The 18,458-nt window shown below is 40.7% G+C and overlaps 1 protein-coding gene across 1 annotated transcript in view; it reads left to right on the top strand.

Moving 5' to 3' along the window:
* Positions 1 to 18,458, top strand: part of ANO10 (anoctamin 10) — a 264,625-nt gene that overhangs the window by 4,542 nt on the left and 241,625 nt on the right. Inside the window, exons 3-5 of the mRNA XM_065399449.1 lie at positions 11,606 to 11,803; positions 13,607 to 13,741; positions 17,298 to 17,417. Coding sequence (XP_065255521.1) covers positions 11,606 to 11,803; positions 13,607 to 13,741; positions 17,298 to 17,417 — 453 coding nt within the window. The remainder of the gene's footprint in view (positions 1 to 11,605; positions 11,804 to 13,606; positions 13,742 to 17,297; positions 17,418 to 18,458) is intronic.

Below are 18,458 nucleotides of genomic sequence, written 5' to 3'. Positions count from 1 at the left end.
ATTAGTAATTTATGTTTTATTAGTGTACTTGTCCATTGGTTATAGTTACGAGACTCAAGTGGAATTTATTTTTCCTCAGCATTCCGCCTACAACCTTGTATATTTGATTAGTGTCTGAGATATGATTATGCATAAGTCCCCCAGTTTTAAATATTGTATAGCTTGTGTGTTTTCCCAATTAATGGAGATCACACTAGTTGCCTCTAAATTTTAGGGGAATTGTACATCCCCCTCAAAGTGAGCATTTTGTAGGTTGTTCTTCAGGAGAATAAGGAATTCTAGGGAGACTAAACATTTTCCTTTTGGATCGTTCTGTGAGGGCTGCTTCAGCTTCTGTTCCCTCTGATGCTTGTACAACATCCAGAAAAACCAAAGAGTGACCCTTAGAGCCCTTAGTTAGCTCCAGGGTGCATGCAATTAAGCCTTCATTGAAAGAATCTGGTAAGAAGAGCCATGGTAAAGTGTTTAAAGGAAAATTTAAGCATCCTCCCAATGAAAAGAGGGATACATCTCCTCATAAATCCTCTTTTAAAAAATAGGTCAAAATTGCCTTTCTCCTCCAAGTCAAGCAAGACTCCACATCCTGGTACAGGTACAGATGTTGCATTGAAGGAGCAGGGTACTGGCTCGATATCAAAGGGCTCTGTAATTGTGCCTGGCACTGAGTCTTTTGGTATGGAGCTCCCCTTGGCACCCTCCCAGTGTGCACTGATTGCTTCCTCATCATTGGCACTGACTGTTTCTGCAGTATAGGGCAGGTTAGTACAGAGCACTACATTGATGGTGTCAAGTATGCCCCATGGTTATAATGCTCTCCAACCTTCAGTACTGATTTGATACACTGATTTGAGGGTTTCTAATGAACCCGAATACCCCTTATTATCTGGAGGCTTAAATTTCCCTCTGGTACAAGAATCAATGCCTTCCTTAGTACTGTTTTCCTTTCTGGTACTGACTGTAAGACAGGATCAGCCTCATACCACTCCTATCCCTGCTGATCCTTCTCTGGAGTCTTATGTACCATATCCATCACTTGACTCTCGGCATAGCAAGAGTGACTCAACCACATACTCTCCTAGAGCTCATTCCCCAACTTTAAGCTCAGGTAGAGGGTCTAGGTTGTTCTGTCATTTAGAGATGGAGTTCCCATATGGCCCGGGAGCCTTCTCGCCACTCATACAATGTCCCTCAGGAGCCATACTGGGGTTCCTGTACAAGCACCCTTCCCAGGTACCCTTCCAGACAGTAAAGGAGAGAGACATCAACCTGGTCCTATGAGTCTCCTGAGCAGATCTAACAAGAGGAAGAGCCCTCAGAAGAGCAAGATCAACCCTGTTGAGAAAGTTCAGTTTTCATAGTCCTCTGTGACGTTATCTGATTAAAGTATGACCATATAGATCATTGTTGCAACCTCTGTTATATATTTGCAACAAATCTTGTACAAAATGTGGCATGTAAGACGTCTATGAAAAGGTTATGATTTGCTGAATATGATTATGCTATATGCATGTAGTTTTGTACTTGAAGTTATGAATATTGGCTCTATACCTGTATTTCAAATGTTTGCTCCTGGGGTAACGCCTGCAAGATAGTTAGCCAGCACATCTTGGAGAGACTATTCAAATTAAGTGGCTCATCAAGAAACACTTGACTTGACAATGGACCATGGGAGACGCCCATCTACATGGCATGAGCTGTCCTGCAAACATGCTGTTTGAGGTAATGGCTTCTACTGTGTCCTTCATGCATGGACATGTGACTTGCCCATGTGACTCCAAACACTATCTTGTCACCTGTAATTTTCCACTAGCTGTGCTGAGGTTTTTGTTTAAAACAATAGGTTTCCCTCCACATGGCAGAAAATATAAAAGGCCCTGGAAACCCATCCATTTTGCCTCTATCCTGCTTCAGCCTCTTTACTGCTCAAGCTTCTGTACTATGAACTTATACTAATGGGAGCATTCTAACCAATGGACTGAGGACCTTCCAATGATTTGGAAACAGCCAGAGACTTGACTTAAGCCACCAGTTTATTCCATCACTGCTACAAGCCTGAACCAATTACTGCATGTATTTGATTCCTGTATGTATTTGCAATTTGCAATTACTGTATGTATTTGATTCCTTTAACCTATTTTAACTCTCACCTTTCTCTCTTTTTTTTATGAATAAACCTTTAGATTTTAGATACTAAAGGATTTGCAACAGTGTAATTTTTGGGGTAAGATCTAAGTTGTATGTTGACCTGGGTGTGTGGTTGGTCCTTTGGGATCAGAAGAACCTTTTATTTGATGAGATTGGTTTTAAGAAACCACTCATCTCTAAGTCTGGTGTTTTTGGTGGTAATACGAGGACTGGAATGCCTAAGGAAACTTCTTTTATGACTTTTAGTTAGCCAGTGTGGAGAAACAGAAGTTTACTTTTGTGGCTGGTTTGGTATGTCCTATGGGGGATTAGCCACCAGTCTTGGGGTGTATCTGCCCTATTTCTCAGCAGTTCATCCTGAATTTGGCATCCTCATTTGTGACCCACAGAGGCATGGTTATATCATCTCTCCTCTTCTCCTGATGAGGCAGTGACACCGGCTTCACTTTCATGACCTGATGACTTTAAAAACTTTCAGGGGCTAATGGAAAAAAGTAGCAGCTTCACTTCAGATCCCTTTAGAGGAGGTTCAAGAGACTCATAAATTATTGGATGTCCTTCACAACACTATGCCGGAGAGGATTGCTGCTCCTATTAATGAGGCTGTTTTGGACAAAAACTGTGACAGACTCCTGCAGCTGTTGCTCGGACTTCAAGAAAGACTGAAAAAAAATATGTTTCTGTTAAAGGAGCCAGGTACTTGTACTCACACCCTGTACCTTGTTGTAGCTGCAGTTAAAGAGGGGTGTTAGAATGGTGCTGTTTATTCAGCCCCCTATGATGATTCAAAATGTTTAGGCCTATTCAGATGGAAAAACGGTTCTGCAAGTTTGCAGTTCCATATATCTAATAACCAAGTTTATATGGCAAATGATGATGATCTCAATTATAATAAATTCATGGATTTTATTGACAAGTTGTTGCGGGAGCATAGGAAACAATTTTAATTACTAACAACGTAAAGATCATTAATGGCAAGATCCTCGTTACAAGCATCATTAGACCCTGCAGATACAGCTTCATGCTCTGTGGCAACTTCCATTGTAATGAGTTGTTTGTCCTGGCTCCAATCCTTGGGCATTCCAAGAGAAGTCCAGGCCAAAGTGGAGTTCCGTATGAGGGCCTTAATCTTTTCAGTGAGAGAATGGAAGAGTCTCTCCACGCTTTTAAAGACTTCTAGGCCACTTGATGTTCTCTAAGTATTTACAGCCCTGCAATGAAAAGAATACGCAGTGAGCCTCAATCTTACCCAAGACAGAGGTTAACTCCACCCTCTTTTTATGCACAGCATCCTAGGAAATGTCAAAAGATGCAAAAGAGAAGACCACGTGATGCTTCTACTTTCTCATCACAGCGGTCACCAGCAAGCATCCCTTTTTATGGGATTGTCAAGAGCTACAGAATGACCTTCCCTCCAGATTTTACTCCCCCGTTCTTCCCTGATTTCCTTCGTAAATTTTCTTTCCCATTTTCAGAGAGCATGGAATGCTATTTCATCAGACAAATGGGTATTACAGCAATTATTAGCTATGTGATTCAGTTTCACACTGTATCCATCCCCACCCACCTTCCTTGTCCCTTTTCAAGGATCTCTCTCATGAGAAGATTCTCATCCAGAACATGGATTCTCTCCTTCAACTGGGCACAATAGAACCTCTTCCTTCTCAATATGGAGGGGAAAGGTTTTTATCCCCAATATATTTCTTCATACCCAAGAAAAAAAGGAGATGGGAAGCTGATCCTGGATTTCAGAATGCTCAACACTTTCATTTGGCATTTGAGATTCAAGATGGTTACTCTGGCCTTTACTATATTGTTGCTATATCTGGGAGATAGGTTTGTTGTTCTTGACCTCAAGGACGTTTATTTCCACATAAGAGATTCCTGTGATTAGTGGTCAGCCCAAATCACTATCAATACAGGATTCTTCCCTTTGGTCTGTCAGTGGCACCAAGGGTATTTATGACATTGTTAGCAGTGGTAGCGATATGCCTATGACAACAAATTATAGTGGTCTATCTATATCTGGTCCACTGGCTAGTCAAAGGAATGTCCTAGCAAGATGTTCAAAATTCCATGAGAATGGTTCAACTCTTCCAGATGCTTGATCATAGGTTAAATTAAGAAAAGTTTGATACTAATACAGTATTCAGAGTTTTATTGGAGAAAAAGTGAATTCCTGGACAGCCAATGTGTACTTACCTCAAGACACGTTCCAGGCTATGTCTAGTCTGATAAGTCAGCCTAAAGCGAGCTGTTGAATAACAGTAAGATCTTGTCTCTGTCTGCTGGGTCACATGGCCTTTTGCACTTTTGTGATGCAGCATGCCAAACTACATCTCCACTGTATGCAAGTTGGGTTGAAGACGGCATACACCCTGATCATACAAAGTCTGGACATACTTGTGTAAGTTCCACAGAACATCCTCTGCTTCCTTGACTGGTGGAAAGACGGCTTTCCCTCTTCCAGTAGGAACAATAGTGATAGATGCATCCTTACTGGTTTGGGAAGTTCATCTGGGTGGTCATTTAGCTTAGGGAAAATGGACCCAAGAAGAATCTTTTAGGGTGGTAGCCGTGTTAGTCTGTATCAGCAAAAAGAACGAGGAGTACTTGTGGCACCTTAGAGACTAACAAATTTATTTGGGCATAAGCTTTCGTGGGCTAAAACCCACTTCCTTGGATGCATGCAGTGGAAAATACAGTAGGAAGATATATATACACAGAGAACATGAAAAAATGGGTGTTGCCATACCAACTCTAATGAGACTAATCAATTAAGGTGGGCTATTATCAGCAGAAGAAAAAAACTTTTGTAGTGATAATCAGGATGGCTCATTTCAAACAGTTGACAAGAAGGTGTGAGTAACAGTAGGGGAAAAATTAGCCTGGGGAAATAGTTTTTACTTTGTGTAATGACCCATCCACTCCCAGTCTTTATTCAAGCCTAATTTAATAGTGTCCAGTTTGCAAATTAATTCCGGTTTCTGCAGTTTCTCGCCAGAGTCTGTTTTTGAAATTTTTTTTTTTTGGAGAATTGAGACTTTTAGGTCTGTAATTAAGTGACCAGGGAGGTTGAAGTGTTCTCTGGCAGATTTTTGAATGTTATAATTCTTGACGTCTGATTTGTGTCCATTTATTCTTTTGCGTAGAGACTGTCCGGTTTGGCCAATGTACATGGCAGAGGGGCATTGCTGGCACATGATGGCCTATATCACATTGGTAGATGTGCAGGTGAACGAACCTCTGATGGTGTGGCTGATGCGATTAGGTCCTATGATGGTGTCCCTTGAGTAGATATGTGGACAGAGTTGGCAACGGGCTTTGTTGCAAGAATAGGTTCCTGGGTTAGTGTTTTTGTTGTGTGGTGTGTGGTTGCTGGTGAGTATTTGCTTCAGGTTGGGGGGCTGTCTGTAAGCGAGGAGTGGCCTGTCTCCCAAGATCTGTGAGAGTGAGGGATGGTCCTTCAGGATAGGTTGTAGATCCTTGATGATGCGCTGGAGAGGTTTTAGTTGGGGGCTGAAGGTGACAGCTAGTGGCGTTCTGTTACTTTCTTTGTTGGGCCTGTCCTGGAGTAGGTGACTTCTGGGTATTCTTCTGGGTCTGTCAATCTGTTTCTTCATTTCAGCAGGTGGGTATTGTAGTTGTAAGAATGCTTGATAGAGATCTTATAGGTGTTTGTCTCTGTCTGAGGGGTTGGAGCAAATGCGGTTGTATCTTAGAGCTTGGCTGTAGACAATGGATCGTGTGGTCTGGATGAAAGCTGGAGGCATGTAGGTAAGTATAGCAGTCAGTAGGTTTCCGGTATAGGGTGGTATTTATGTGACCATTGCTTATTAGCACTGTAGTGTCCAGGAAGTGGATCTCTTGTGTGGACTGGTCCAGGCTGAGGTTGATGGTGGGATGGAAATTGTTAAAATCATGGTGGAATTCCTCAAGGGCTTCTTTTCCATGGGTCCAGATGATGATGTCATCAATGTAGCACAAGTAGAGTAGGGGCGTTAGGGGACGAGAGCTGAGGAAACGTTCTAAGTCAGCCATAAAAATGTTGGCATACTGTGGAGCCATGTGGGTACCCATAGCAGTGCTGCTGACTTGAAAGTATACATTGTCCCCAAATATGAAATAGTTGTGGGTGAGGACAAAGTTCAGCCACCAGGTTTGCCGTGACATTATCGGGGATACTGTTCCTGACGGCTTGTAGTCCATCTTTGTGTGGAATGTTGGTGTAGAGGGCTTCTACATCCATAGTGGTCAGGATGGTGTTTTCTGGAAGATCACCAATGGATTGTAGTTTCCTCAGGAAGTCAGTGGTGTCTCGAAGATAGCTAGGAGTGCTGGTAGCGTAGGGCCTGAGGAGAGAGTCTACATAGCCAGACAGTCTTGCTGTCAGGGTGCCAATGCCTGAGATGATGGGGCATTCAGGATTTCCAGGCTTATGGATCTTGCATAGCAGATAGAATACCCCTGGTTGGGGTTCTCGGGGTGTGTCTGTGCAGATTTGTTCCTGTGCTTTTTCAGGGAGTTTCTTGAGCAAATGGTGTAGTTTCTTTTGGTAACCCTCAGTGGGTCAGAGGGTGATGGCCTGGAGCTGAGAGCCATGTAAAATGCATTTCTTGCTGATAATTCATGAGTCTGTTCAGATTATGTCAAGAGAATACAACTGCAGATTTTTACATAAACAAGCAGGGTGGAGTGAGATCATTCCTTGTGTGGTGCAGAGACAGTAAAGTTATGGAACTGGTGCAAACTAAATTGCACCAGTCTGTTAACGGTCCTCCAGAACACATTAGCAGGCAATCTCAACATGCACTTCTCCACGAATGGGAAATCCACAAATTGGTGATTTGGTTCATTTTCCACCAGAAGGGCCAGCAGCAGAGGAATGTTTAGAATAGATAAGAACAAGAGATGTTGGATATTTTGTGCCAGAGTTGGTCAAAGCCCAGGTTCCCTGGCAGATGCATTCCTAATCCCGTATTCACATATGCCTATCCTCCAATTCCATTGCTTCTGAGTGTGTTAAGGAAGATCAGACAAGACAAGGCAAAGATTATAAACTTCTGTGTGGCTGAGGCAATACTGTTCCCCACAACTTTTTCACTTTTCCATTTGCCCTCCAATCTGATTTAGGGTGACCAGATCACCACACTAAAATATCGGGACACGTTGGGGTGCCATCAGCCCCGCCCACAGTCCACCCCGGCTCCTCCCAGGCTCCTCTCCTACTCTGCCCCAGGTCCTGCCCCCTCCCCGCTCGGCCCCCCCACTGCGGCCTTCCTCATCCCCCAGCCTGCCGCTGGCTTGCTGCGTCCCTCCTCAGACTCCCACCCACTGCTTGCCTCTTCCCCCCCTGCACTATCCCCGCCCCAAGTCCCCGCCCCTGCCCTGCCTCTTCTCCACCTCCTCCCCTGAGTGCACCGGGTCCCCGCTCCTCCCTCCTCCCTCCTGGAAAGCACTAAGCACTGGCAAACAGCTGTTAGGTGGCAGGAAGCACTGGGGGGGGGGCGTAGCGGGGACGCGGCGCGCTGGGGGGGGGGGGGGGAGAAGGAAGCGAGGAGTGGGGGAGCTTGGCTGCAATTTTTCTCCAGGGTTGGCCCAACCCTGGAGCACCCACGGAGTCGGCGCCTCCCTCCCGCTCGCCTCCTTACCTGAATATCGGGACAAATGGCATCCGATTGTACATTGATCGGGATGCGGGACAAAGGAATAAATATCAGGACAGTCCTGATTTTATCGGGACATTTGGTCACCCTAATCTGATTGCTTCTCATGCTGGATCTTGTGTCTCAGCGTGAGGGAATGACCCATCATTCTGATCTGTCTTCCTGCCATTTAACTGCTTGGTTTTTGGATAGATGTCAGAGCTAGAAAAATCATATTCTTCAGAGGTGCAAACCCATCCTGAGCAGCAGTGGAAAAGATTCTACAAGAAAAGTGTACTGTGCAAAGTAAAACAGATTTGCCATCTGGTGTGATCAATATAAACTGCTGGCACCTCCAGAGTCTCAGATACCTGACATTGTAGACTATATCTTTTAGCAGAAGACCTCAAGTCTTTCACTCAGCTCTCTGAGGGTACATCTAGCAGCTATTAGTGCCTTCCCCCTCACCTTGGATAGCTCTCCAGTATTTTTCTACCTTTCCACATCTAGGTTCCTGAGAGGTTTAATGAAAATATTTCCACCTGTAATAGAATCTACCCTAATATGGGACCTTAATGTTGTTTTGGCAGGTCTGTATGAACCCTTGGCTTCATGGTTTTTTCTATATCTGTCCGTGAAAACCTTCTTTTTTTAGCAATAACATCTGTGAGAAGAGGTGGGAGAGTCAGGGTCTCTCATGGCTGATCTCCCTCCACCCCCAGTCCCACAGTCTTTTACTGGGACAAAGTTTCTCTTAGTACACAAAATAATGTCCAAATTCCACCCTGAATTGGATTACACATTTTACTGGAATTTTATCCAACCCCCCCCCCCCATTCATTTTGATGAAGTCAAGTTACATACTTTAGATTGGCGCTAACCTACTTCTGGAGAATGAAATCATTCTCTAGGTCCCCAAAATTATTCATTTTGTTTGCTGAAAGAATGAAAGGAGTTCAGATATCCACACAGAATTGGCAAAGTGGATTTTGCATTACTCTGTGCTATGAATTAGCTAAATTAGTTCCTCCAACCAGCATTAATGCCCATTCAACAAGGGCTCAAATGATTGCGGTGACCTCTCTGAAAAATGTTGTCTGTAAGGCTGCCACATGGAGTTCAATACATGCCTTTACAAGACGCTATGGTTTGATGTAGGCATCTTCATCAGACATCAGTTTTGTGGAGTAGTTGTTCATTTTGTCTTAAACAGGACTCCAAACACCCACCACCATAGTTAGATGGCAGCTTGCGAATCACTTAGTGTGGTGTACACACAGGGACAAGCACTCAAAAGAAGACAGGAAAGTTGCTTGTCTGTACAGTAACTGAAGTTCATTGAGATGTGTTGTCCTGGTGTGCATTCCATGGCCTGCTTCCCTTACTCTCTCCTTTGGATTACTGCTATACTCTCTGTGATCTGCAGTAGAGAAGGAACTGAGGTGATTGGTCCTGTACTGCCCTTTATACCTTTGGTAAAGGGCACAAGGATAGTTAGGGCACATGCCTGGACCAAACAGACACTGCTAGCAAATAATCTCGGATTTGGGCCCATGTGCACCTGCAAGTGAATACACATAAGGATAACGCATCTTAAAAACTCCAGTGATTGAATTTCCCTTTTTTTAAGAAAGCCCATGCCAACGAGAAACTTTTAAATTAAAAATAAATGTACTTTTGGAGAGGGATCACTTCCTCCTTTTTGTGTGTGTGTGTGATAACCCTACAGGTCAGGTGGACCCCCTACCTTTCATGAGTTCTTGAAGTTTTTATGATGTGTCCATCATATTGGTTTATTAACATATCACATAGGTTGGGGACATGGCTGACCACAGAATCCCCCAAACACTTGATTTTAGACTGCAAAACTTCACTGTAGAGCTAAGACAGATAAGATGGTTGTTGGTAGCATAGTGGGTCATTGAAGAGAGAGGTTAGGGAACAGTAAGAATCTGAAGAAGAATGAGACATGGAGGAAGAAAGTATTAGAATGTTAGGTAAGGTTTGCAACTTGATTGTCTAATACAAGTAACCAAGTACTAAGATAATACTCTGACAGTAAACCAATATTTTGATGTAACAATTCCTTGTAGTCAAAATTAATAGTGTAGATAGCATGTCACTTTAAAAATTGAGGATGCAAATATTATTCCCAGAGTTCAACATTTAAGTCTGTTGCTCTTACTTTCCCCATATTAGGAAAACTGGTGTAGTTTATTATAAACACATATAGGGTAGGCAACAGAATCATTAGGATTTCAGAAATGAATGGAAATTTTAGTAAACTTCTTAAAATTAGGACATTTCTTTCCCTGAAACATTTTCTAAGCAATGGATAAAAGTGGTGTATTTTGCAAATAAAAATTAGTGAAGTAATGTGGGACTAAGTAATTTGCACTTAGCATCATTTTTATAACTATTATTAAAGCAAAATTTAAGCTAGAGCTTGTGGATGATGCTCTAATTATTTCAATATCTTTTTTGGAACATTAACTTTTCAACTTTAAAACATTTATCAGTAGCATAGTAATAGCTCTTTCATAAAGTTATGAGTTGAAAGAATTTGTATTCACAGGATTTTAGATATGGTATGAAATATCTATCTTCTGTATTGCTAGAAAAGGTGACATGAACATTTGACTTTCCCAAGCTCCCTTTTGACCCATGACCCACTGTGATTATTTGCTCTGCTATACATAAATATAACTTTAAGCCATTTTTATGCAATTGGATTTCTATTAAATGTATATGGTACAGGGGAAAAAGGTTGGAAACAGGGACTTTATTTTGTTTTTGACACAGGTAGAAAATCAATTGATCATTAAGACTTGAGTTGATGTTGGATTGTGGCCACAAACTAGTTTCTAGGCCTGTCACATGTAGGTAGATGATGATTATGTCAAAAGGCCTGATCTTGCAAGCCTTACTATTATGAGTAGCCTGCTAAAGTCAGTGGAACTATTTGCATAAATAAGGATTACTTATGTTGTAAGTACACCTCTACCCCAATATAACGCTGTCCTCGGGAGCCAAAAAATCTTACCGCGTTATAGGTGAAACCGCGTTATATCGAACTTGCTTTGATCCGCCGGAGCACGCAGCCCCGTCCCCCTGGAGCACTGCTTTACCGTGTTATATCCGAATTCTTGTTATATCGGGTTGCGTTATATCGGGGTAGAGGTGTATGCGTTTTATAGGAGTAGACTGAAACTTCCTAACCGTCCTCCATGTGCCAGGCTGTTAATTGCAGTGTTTATTCTCTTGCTAGTCCTACTTGATCAGGTGTTTACAGAAACTAAATTAAATCAGGGCCCAATCCTGCAAAGTGGTTAACACCTCTTACGAGTTGCTATGGCTCTTTAGCCTCCACTGACTATAATGAGAATTGTAGGTAGTAGTGTTCTAGCTATGTGAGCTGGAATTTTCTACCTGGGTAAAAAAGCAAAATAAAGTCCCTGTTTCCAACCCCTTTCCCTTGTACTATATAAATTTAGTAGAAATCCAATTGCATAAAAATGGTTTAAAGTTATATTTATGTATAGCAGAGCAAATAGTCGCAATGGGCTATGAGTCAAAAGTAGCTTGGAAAAGTTAAATGTGCATGCCACCTTTTTCTAGCTGAAAAGCTTCTCTCTCTCACCAACAGAAGTTGGTCCAATGAAAGATACTACCTCACCCACCTTGTCTCTATAATGAGAACTGTCGGTTCTCAGCACTTCACAGAATTGGAACTTATTGGGTGATAAGTATTACAGTCATAATGTTTAATATGTGCCTTTTATATGTTCCTTACTTTATGTTGCCTTTCATTAAAGGTGCCCAGCTGTTGGTTAAACCTTTGGTAAAAGAAGATGGAGGAAAAATAGATGGAAATCAAAATTTATATCTTGTTGGAGCCTCTCACTTAAGGCTGCTGCTGGGAGCTGAAACTGTGGGATTGGTAAAAGAATGTAATGATAACTCAATGAGAACCTTTACATACAGCAGTAGAAACACCTTCAAAGATTTTGCAGGTAAAGTGCCTTAAGCGTTTTAGGACTATTCCTGAATAATTTAAAAAGATGTGGTCAAAGATTATAGGTGCATAAGCGCACAGTTTAACTAGTCAAATATTTTATTGTCTTTCTGTTTCTTGGAATAGTAAAAGCTAACGGAAGTAGCTAGAATAAGCCACTGTCTATGTAATCCTTTGGACCTTTGAACATTCAGACTTCATTGTGGAATTAATCTGTATTTCCTGTCTCTGCACGAATCACATCTTGTAATGTGCCTGTGCTTTTACTTCATGCTTTTTCACCTGATGTATCTCTACGTTCATTTATTGATATGACAGTTTATAATAAAGTTAACAAGGACCTTAAATTTGTTAGTAATATGTACATGATTAACACTATCTAAAGTATTAGTTAATATTATTGCCTCCTTTTCTGATTTAAAAAAAAAAAACCACGAAAAGCAAAATTTTGGGGTTAACTGCATCTCAATTAGCTGGAAAAAATGGGACTATTTTGATCCATTATGTTTGTACATCAAGCAATTGGTCACTAGCATGGGAATGATAGATTTCATGTTTGTATTTTTTAGATTGGGAGTTAATTGGGGAAAGGTCCATTCCTTCCTTTGTGTTTGAATATTGTGGGCACTACCAAGAATAATAATGCATTGCTTTAAGGATACCACATGCAATGATTCTTTCTTAGGGGTCTTAGTCTCCATAGTGCGAGATTGGCAGAACTCCTGCTTTCCAAGGAAGTACCGGAGTTCCATCTTAAATTAGCCTATTGTCTTATCAACATTTTTTCACCTGTCCATTTCAGTGAGGGCCTTCTCCGTATTTTCTGTGTCAAAAGGCTCTTGGGGTTCTGTTTGGCATCACTGAAGCCCTTAAACGTTGATTAATTTTTTTGCATGATTTGACACCAGTTTGCTGGACAATGCTGTTACCAAGATGACCATGTCCAAATAGTTGTTAAAGTGCATTTCTTTTTATGGTCTGGCTGTCCTGAAATTGGAAGACCATGCCATAGTCTGGACTATGGAGCTGTGAATTGTAGAGCACTTTAAAGTGTTGTGCTCCAGTTGCCCTGTGTAGACTATGCTAGCATGAATTAAAAGGTACCTACTTTGCATTAACATAAATTAAAAATGCAGTTGGATGGTATCTTCAGAGAAGGGAAAGTTATTTATAATTCTGCTTCTCTGAAGATATAGTACCAACAGGATTCCCACTAAACCCCCTTAGAGTTTGGGATTTTTTTTTTAAGGTTTCTCATTACTTTGGTCATGATTTAATTATTTTGAATTGGTTTACCATTCTGTTACATTAACCTGCTGTGCAATAGAAGATAGTATTTATATCCAGCAGGGTTGGTGTGAAATAGTTGCTTGGGGGCCTTTTTTGTGTGCTAACATACTACTGCTGCCCTCAGAGGTCAAAATTCTGTAAGAGCTGAGAAGTCCTGCCTGTCTTTCGTTATGGTGCTAAAACCTGGGAGTGAGACATTGTCAGAATTATATCTTCAGAGAAACATAATTGCAAGTGGGTAGTAATCTCCCTTTTGATGTTCTCAAGTCATATAGATAGATTAAATATGCAGTAGCTGAAATGTGTTTCTTATCATTGAAGTCTTTTAGGAGGCAGGAGTTTTCTCTCACAAATGTGTGATCGAATAATATTGGTGTACAGTATTTCTTTTCTGAACTTGTTGGTCTTTAGTGCCTATTTTTGTCCCCAGTGTCCTAAGCAATTATCTCCATTAGATTTTTTTGGTATGCTAAGGAAAGGGTATTATGAACCATTTTTTTTTCTTATTTAGAGGACAATCACGATTTCCTTACAATGGCAGAGCGTCAGTACATCATCAAGCATGAACTTGAAAATTTGAGAGCCAAAGATGAAAGAATGATTCCTGGATACCCTCAGGCAAAGCTGTATCCAGGAAAATCAATTAGTAAGTGATTTAGTTTATGGTATCCTTAATTGATTGCTTTGACTAATATTTGAAACATATTGCTCATCTTGAATATGTAAGGTAAAGGGGATGTTCACAACTTCCTGTAGCCATGAGAAATCCTTCAAAAGTTAAAAGGACTCCAGTACTACTCACTGTATCTTTTTATTTTTCTTCATCTTTAAGAATTGGAGTAGTGTAAAGAAATGAAGGTTTATTTAAAAAACAAAAAAAACAAAACTTCAACTAGTGGTCTTCTGAAAAGATAAATGGATGTATAAATGCTGTATGATAGTTGGGAAGCAAATTTTTAATTCACATTTCTAATCAATTTAGTGATTAGATTCTTTAATCTTTTTAGTTTAATATGCAAACCTTATTACCATGAAAAATTTGAGTATTACAATAAGTAGACTTTAAAAGCATGTCGAAGATATATATGTGGTGAGACAAATTCTTGCCTTTTGAGGATTTGCATGCAGAAATGTTAAATTTTCACAAATGTCTGCAAAGCATAATGGATTTGTAATGGGGTGGCATCCACCTCTTGCAAGTGCCCCCTTCTGGTCGGGTATGTCTGCAGTCTTTCAGTTTATGGTGAACCCTGTCAGTGATTTCTCAGATGGTTTTTGGCTGAGTCACACACATTGTTTGTGAAACAAAACAACCCCTTTCTGAGATGTACAGTCTTTAACTTATCCTGGCTCTAGTATGGGGCCGGACCTCCAGGGCATCCTCCCTGGAAACACTGTCTTCTTGTGGCCCTCCCTCGGCTTGGTCCTTACTTAGTCCCAGCAGCCAGCCAGGAGCTACTTTTTTTGCTCCCCCAGTCCCTGCTGGCAACTGTCTTGGACTCAGTCACAGCAGCCAGCCAGGAGCGTCTTTCCTTCTCAGAAAGAACAGGAGTACTTGTGGCACCTTAGAGACTAACAAATTTATTAGAGCATAAGCTTTCGTGGGCTACAACCCACTTCTTCGGATGCATATGAAGTGGGTTGTAGCCCACGAAAGCTTATGCTCTAATAAATTTGTTAGTCTCTAAGGTGCCACAAGTACTCCTGTTCTTTTTGCGGATACAGACTAACACGGCTGCTACTCTGAAACCTTTCCTTCTCAGGTTCCCAGTCACACTGAGCTGTCCGTGGTCCTGCTGCTCTTTCAGCCAGCCAGGAACACAGACCTCTCTCCTCCAGCTACAGGCAGCAACTGACTACTGCTCTGTTCTGCAGCTCCTTTTATATGGCCCTGCTGGGCCCTGGTTGGCTGCTCTCTGCAGCTTCTCTCATTGGCTGTTTCTCCGCAACCAGTCTAGGCTGCTTGGAGGACTTCTCATTACAACAGAGAATTCTCATTACAACAGAGAATCACCCTACCTATGAGTAAAGACAAAATACTGTTTCAGTATAACAGAGAGTCAGAAAAGGTACTCTGTATCCTTTCACTGAGGAGATGTCTTGGGTAGCAGGGATGTTCTCAGGAAAAATTGGATCCTGGTTCCTATGAAGCCAGCCAGCTCTGCCGCATACTGAACTTTGGGGGGAAACCTACTTTATTAAGTAGAAACGTAACTAATAGTAAGTGTAGACCCATGTTCAAGTTTTATGATTTTGTTTTGTATTATAACGTTTGTTTCCACCACACTTTCTAGTTAGGTTTATTTAAGAAAAAATGGAGAGCTATGTTTGTTTTATTATAAGTGCTCACAAGTGCTGTGTGATTTTACAGGAGCAGTGATTTAAGGTAAAACTACTTATTGGGGTACACTGGACCTTTGGGGGCAGAGGATCTGGGATTTCTCTGAGTAGCCAGTGTCAGGGGTAGGATATCACAGCGGAACAATTCAAAGAGATTCAGGGACGAATTCAGGGGTGCATCTATTGTTAACCTGCAAGGCAAAGATAGGGCTGCCATAGCCCAAAGGAGAGTGCTTGAGGTGCTGAAAGGCTGCTAGTATCAGGGAGCTAACGCACAGCCACTATGGCATGTTTTGGTCTTGCGTGCCACAAGAACCATCACAAAGCATACTAGTGGGAAAGCTAGCAGATGCAGATTGAATAGCATCTATTTACATTAATTAATTTACTCACCATTTATGAAAAAATACTCATGCTCTGTGCGTAGAAGATGACAACTTGTAACTTTCTGTTTCTGTTAGCAAATTGCAGACAATGTGAACTATATTAATTATCCAGGGAATAGATGTTATATGTTGTTGCTTTGGAAGGATTGTGTGGTAAAGCATCTTATTTGATGTGATTCACTTTAGATAATGATGTGTTTGGTTTGTCTTCTTATGAAAGTATCAGAAAAAGTAATAGTTTTTCCAGACCACTAGTATTACATTACTGAGAAAGGAAGTTTGGTTTCATTTGCAACTCTTTAAATCATCCTTGGTAGATCATTTTTCCTCGGACTTGAGAGCTCTTCTATTTCATGGGGGAAGGGAGCAATAAGAGCGTACTATTTTTAGGAAAGCTGGAACTAGCCCATTGGCACATAAGTTGTTTTCTAAAGAAATGTACCATATCTTTTAATATCTGTGGATCATTAGAGTTTGTTTTTATATTTTAATGTTAATGTCTACAGAATAGAAAGATTTGTCTTTTAATAGCTCAAGAAATGTGTATAGAAAGATTAGTTGCAAATATCAGAAGTGAGTCTCAGGGTATGTCTACACCACAGTGGCACAGCTGTGATGCTGTAGTGCTATAGTTTAGACACTTCCTCCATAGACAGAACGAGTTTTTCCATCAATGTAGGTAATCCACCTCTCAGAGAGGCAGTAGCTAGGTCGATGGAAGAATTATTTGCCTTTTAATCCATTTTCCCAGGCTCATTCTAAAATTCCAACTCCCTGAGCACCTTATATTGATGGGCACATAACATAAATAGCACTTGCTTTCTATCATAAAAATTGAATACAAATTTATGATATCATAATATGAGATTTTTTTCTATAATGAAGAGAGCATTTGGATTTGGCTACTTTGCAATTTAAGAAGAAATTTCCCGCAAGAAATGGAATAACAGTAAAACAAAAACAAAAACAACTATTTCTTTTAGTTTGTTTTGATAGGCTTAATTTTTTTAAAATATTAATAATTTTTGGTGCTCATGAAAATAACAATAAGTTCATCCGCTAGAACCAGGCACAGTGGCAGGTGCTGTTAAAGCTTCCCCACATGGGTGTATGACTGCATTTCAGTTCTGACCTGCTACACCACCTGCTGTTCAAGCCACAGAAACTGCCAGCCTGTGGAGTAGTTTGTATGATGAGACGGACTATCAAGTTTCTCTTGGAGATAACATTGAAGCCCAGGTCTTTGTCGGGACGTTAACCAGTTATGCACCTCCTATATTATATAATGTTATGTTAATATATAAGAATTTTTAAATGCACATATTATGTGTATTATAAGGATTTAAGTAGCAAGTTAGTTGTTTTTTCAAACATTTTTTAGGCTTGCTAGTTATAATGTAACCCAGTGCAAGCATGCTAACTGTACTATGACTTTACAGGAGCCATGTAAGCATAGCTTTCCCCATTTTCTTCCAGTGAGAAGATTGATGACCAGTGGTATCCTACTTCAGATTTTCCCACTTCATGATACAGAAGAATTGAAGAAGCTCTGGTACACCTGGTATGGCCAGGTCAAAATTAGTTATCAACCTTTAGGTATGTTAGCACTTATTTCACTGAATAAATAAAATGTCTTGAAATCAGAAGTGGCTCCAGTGGTGGTGAGCTTTTGAGAAGCTAGCTGTCCTTTTCTAATCAAGAGAGCTGTTTCTGAGTACAGACTTCCGATCCTGCTGACTCACTTTATCTAAACTATTTCCCTGAAACTTTTGGATAATTGGCGTTGCATGGCAGCAGGTTAAGGGAAGTTATAAAAGTGTGATTTGCTTTGGGTTAATGAACTTCCAAAGTCCATTAGCCAAGGCTTTGGAGATTGAACCCACTGGCGACAGAAGGTCTTCTGGTTTGTATCCCTCTTTAACACCCCCCCCGGCCCTGGAAAAAAAACAACAAAACCCTGGAAAATTAAATGTAGGAAAGAATACATTTAATGCAGTGTTACAGTTTCACAGTTAAACACTCAAAAGTAAGGAAATGCCATAGTTAATTATAGCTTAGTTTGAGCAATAACAGTTCAACCATCTTTGAGTATGAGGAGATTGTCGGGAGAAAAACATTTTCCTCATCGTAAAAAGGAATTCTTACAAGTGTATTTTTAACAGCTCTAGTGCCAGCTCTGAGGCGAGAAAGCTAAAATCGGTTCTGGTGAAAACTGTTTTTGATTGCTGTTCTATTCTGATTTTTAAATCATGCCCATCACAATGGTATATGAGCACCTGGTTATGAGGTTTGAAAATTGTACTTCAGGCATACATAGTACTTTCAGTACATTTTAGCATTTCTTACCAATCTTTTAAGTGATGGATGCATAATACTGTTTATACATACATGGAAACCTAACTACATATTGTACGGAGAAGGAGAAGAATGCTCTTTCAGTTGGATACTATAGTTATAAGGTGTGAATTGTATGAGGCAAAGCTTTGTCATGGACTTTGTTTTTCTGGCATACACAGAAGAGTACAAAATAGAAGATGCTAAACTTATATCTAAGATTGTAGAAAAAAATGTTTGATATTTGAGAAATTATATGTTAATGTAATAAAAGGTTAAATTGTAATGTATACATGCAAATGC

Source organism: Emys orbicularis, chromosome 2, assembly GCF_028017835.1.
Source record: "Emys orbicularis isolate rEmyOrb1 chromosome 2, rEmyOrb1.hap1, whole genome shotgun sequence".
Classification (NCBI taxonomy): Eukaryota; Metazoa; Chordata; order Testudines; family Emydidae; genus Emys; species Emys orbicularis.
Note: the sequence above shows the minus strand (reverse complement) of the source record. Positions and strands in the feature narration are given on the sequence as shown.